This window comes from Limulus polyphemus, unplaced genomic scaffold (assembly GCF_000517525.1).
Source record: "Limulus polyphemus unplaced genomic scaffold, Limulus_polyphemus-2.1.2 Scaffold1177, whole genome shotgun sequence".
Classification (NCBI taxonomy): domain Eukaryota; kingdom Metazoa; phylum Arthropoda; class Merostomata; order Xiphosura; family Limulidae; genus Limulus; species Limulus polyphemus.
The window spans coordinates 296995-300764 of NW_013666787.1; the positions used below are offsets into that span (position 1 = coordinate 296995).

Below are 3770 nucleotides of genomic sequence, written 5' to 3' on the forward strand. Positions count from 1 at the left end.
CGAACCATTGATATGTTGAAAAGGTGACTTTGTAGTGACTTTCAGTATGGAAGATGTTTTTATCTATCTAGTATCAACATGGTTTTCAATATCTGACCCTTTTCATTTTATTTCTATTTTTCAATAATGACTGTTTTGCATTTGTAACTTTATAACATTATAACACCTAGCTTTCTTCTGTGATATATTGGATTCTCTCTTATAAATTATAAGATGTTTTAAAGTTTTGCAATATATGTAGTATTCTCCAGTTAAACTGATTTCCTCAAAGAGCATTAGGTAGGTAGGTCTGCTTTATAACAAGAGGATCAGTAAGATAACTTACAAAGTAAAGTCTCAATTTAATTAAACTAATTGAGTTCAAGAAAAGAAATAGACAGAGTGGGTACAATGTGTTATACAACATGAATGCAATCTTTATTCAAATCAGTAGACAAACACAGTGTACATACTTGCAGTGGGACACTGGACAGTTGGCTGCTACTGAACGTGTGAATTGATCAACAGATTTTTTTCTGTCCAGACCATGTACTTATCATGATCAGATGAAATTGGAATTGAGATAGTAGTATAGTCATTCTTAAAATGTTAATGTACTTATCACCCACATTAAAAATCTATAACAGTATTTTTGTTTTGTTTTCTACTTATCAGTAAATTTTCATCAAAACAAGCTACCTACATAGGTAAGAACTAAAAATTAACCAATAGATAATAAGACTAAATTCATATTCTTGTCTAACTAAGAATATACAGTGTCTTAAAACAAAAACTCGTAACCATTAGAATACAGTGATCTATCAGTTTAGTATCCTAGCTGTTATCAATATTTTTGGCCGTAATCCTAATAATATCTCACAAGATTCGTCCAACTTAAGAGACTTAGGTTAGTCCTAAGTCACTATGGTCAGTTAGCAATGTTAAGTTGTTGTAATAATAAAATGTATATATATGTATATAACAATTAAAAAATAAGCGTATAAATATTTTAACTAATACTATTAATGAAAGTAACATTAAAGAAAGATTCATACATATAACTTTAAGGATACATAAAACTAGTTATTATTTCATTGTTTTATATTTTTCAGAGTAATGATGCTCATAACCTCTTACGCCCTGAAACTGTTGAAAGCCTGTGGTATATGTATTATTTTACTCGTAATGAGACTTATCGTTCTTGGGGGTGGAATATCTTTCAAGGTTTTGAACGATACACCAAAGTCAAAACAGGAGGCTACACCACAATTAACGATGTGCGTCATCCTCTGTTTGTTAATCCTCGTGACATGATGGAAAGCTTTTTCCTAGGAGAGACTTTGAAGTATTTCTACCTTCTATTTAGTGACCAACAAGAGCTTTCTTTGGATAAATATGTAATCAACAGTGAAGCTCACCCTTTACCTATATACAGTGCAAGATAGCTGTACTTAAGTTTGCTATTCTTTTTCAACTTCTTAAAATTCATGTTAGAATTTGATATTTTATTACCTGGATATTTAAGTGAGAAGAACTGACCTGTTCCAACGTTCTTCATATCATGGTCAAATGAAACTGGTATTGAGATAGTAATATACTGTATGCAGTTGTTTAAATGAAGATGGAAAAAATGTGGACACAAATATTTTATCATAGGGAGCCAAATAATTTCATTCTTTCTAATTGTACAAGTACTGAGACTCTGATTCTCTGCATACTGGAGTATGTGTTTATAATACTTTAGTACAAGTTTATAGCTCCCCAGTGGCACAGCAGTTTGTCTGCAGACTTACAACACTAGAAACCAGGTTTCTATTCCGTGGTGGGCAGAGCACAGATAGCCCTTGTGTAGCTTTGTGCATAATTAAAAACAAACAAACAAGTTTATACTTTTAGATTTATCGTACTTAGGGTAATTTTATTTTACAAACTTTTTTTTTCTTCTCGTTTGTACTAATGGGACAGGTGTGAATTTGTTGTTTTGTATAATTATAGGTTTATTTTTATTATATGTTTATTATACTTTGCTGTAAGTATGTGTACTGTATGTTTTTTTATTTGAAGGTTTATTAATTTCTTGTACTTAATTATAAGTTTACATATTTTTGTATCTAAATGTACATAATCTTGGATTAAAGAAAAGAGATTGTGTGATATGTTTTGTTGTGAAAAGTTTTTATTTTTCAGATGTTTTATGAGTTTTTATGAAAATATAATTGTTAAAGTTTATTTATATACTTTCCATACAACATGTTCTTACATATCTTAAAAATAATAAGACCATATTACTATAACTGACATATAACTTTGAACTGAAAACATTCAATAAGCAATGAGTGAGCCAAAGAAACCACAGACTTGCATCTTGTAGGATTTAAATTGCATTTTCTGTTGCACTTATGCCTGGAATTATTGTTTAGATAGTGACGTGCAAATGGAATGAACAGTAAATGTCAGTAAGTATTCTCTGTAGTAGTAGACTTATTTGCATTAAAAAGAAAAATCATATCAGCTGAGGACATACATTTTTGTTTGTTATATGGTGAACTTTGTTTCTTTTGTAACTGGATATCCTTTTATTTCAGTAAATAAATACTGTTGATAAAACATGTATTCTCAAAGTTTGGCACAGTATATTGATATTTTTGTCTTGAAAGAGTTGAATCATGTCACATTAGACATTGGCAATAAATTAATATAAATAATTCCTATGAGCATCAATTACATTGATTAGTGTCATATAAAATAATTTATTAATCAAAATTATGATTTAAATCAATTACCTTCATGAAAATAATCAACTAATCAAAATATTGCCATTATGATTTCTCTATTATTTTCAATTAATTCAAGTTTGTTGAAGTTGACTAGTGTCATGACTCGCAAAAATAATCAACTTACCGGAATTAGTGATTTCAATTGCAATATTTTGATTACTTGGATTTTTGGAATCATTATGATTTCTCTATTATTTTCAATTAATTCAAGTTTATTAAAGTTCACTAGTGTCATGACTCGCAAAAATAATCAACTTACCGGAATTAGTGATTTCAATTATTCCAAGTAATCAAAATATTGCCATTATGATTTCTCATTATTAACTTCAATTAATTTAAGTTTGATCAGCTTAGTCAAATAGTGTTGTGACTCATGAAAACAATTAACCAATCAAAATTAGTTTCCAATTATTATTATTTTCAATTTTTCCAACTCTTCAAGTCTCATGAGAATAATCAATTAAATAAATGTAATTCACTAATGTGCCAAACAGTTAATCAATTAGGAGTTTCTGCTAATCACACATTAATATCTTTAATGTTACAAATATTTCAACCTTTTTAAAAAATTCGTTTAAGTCCACATATTTTAACAGCATCCTGTTCCTTGTACCCCCCAGTAAAGATGTAGGCTTATAACACTAAAAAATGGGTTTTGATACCTGTGGACTTTGGACTGATTTTCAATTCCATACCTTATTTCTAGAGCAGCTACTAGTGCTCTGTAGTTGTGCCTGTTGTCTGCTGACAACTGTCCAAGTATTTCCAGTGGTTGTCCCTTCAAGCTTATTGCCAGGTACACTGCTTTCTGTGCCTCTATCCATCCATTCATTTCTGCGAGGAGCTCAAATTGTGCTCTATATGCTTCCCATCGAATTCTTGTGCCTTCCATCATACTAGATCACCCCTATTGCTGACACTCTTGTCTGGAATATGACTTCTGGAAGGACTGAAGATGTCTGCATTAGGGTTTAGCTGCAGGGTCTGGAAGGGGCTTCCTGTTATCTGGGGCTG

At 30.5% G+C, this 3770-nt stretch overlaps 1 protein-coding gene across 5 annotated transcripts in view; it reads left to right on the forward strand.

Annotated features, from left to right (window-relative positions):
- LOC106462474 (endoplasmic reticulum mannosyl-oligosaccharide 1,2-alpha-mannosidase-like) overlaps nt 1–2034 on the forward strand; it is a 29135-nt gene extending 27101 nt beyond the window's left edge. For all 5 annotated transcript variants that reach the window (XM_022389750.1, XM_013922400.2, XM_022389749.1 and 2 more), the window contains one exon: nt 1092–2034. In XM_022389750.1, the coding sequence (XP_022245458.1) occupies nt 1092–1424 (333 nt within the window). In that variant the 3' untranslated portion in view covers nt 1425–2034. The remainder of the gene's footprint in view (nt 1–1091) is intronic.
- The last annotated feature ends 1736 nt before the right edge of the window (nt 2035–3770 follow it).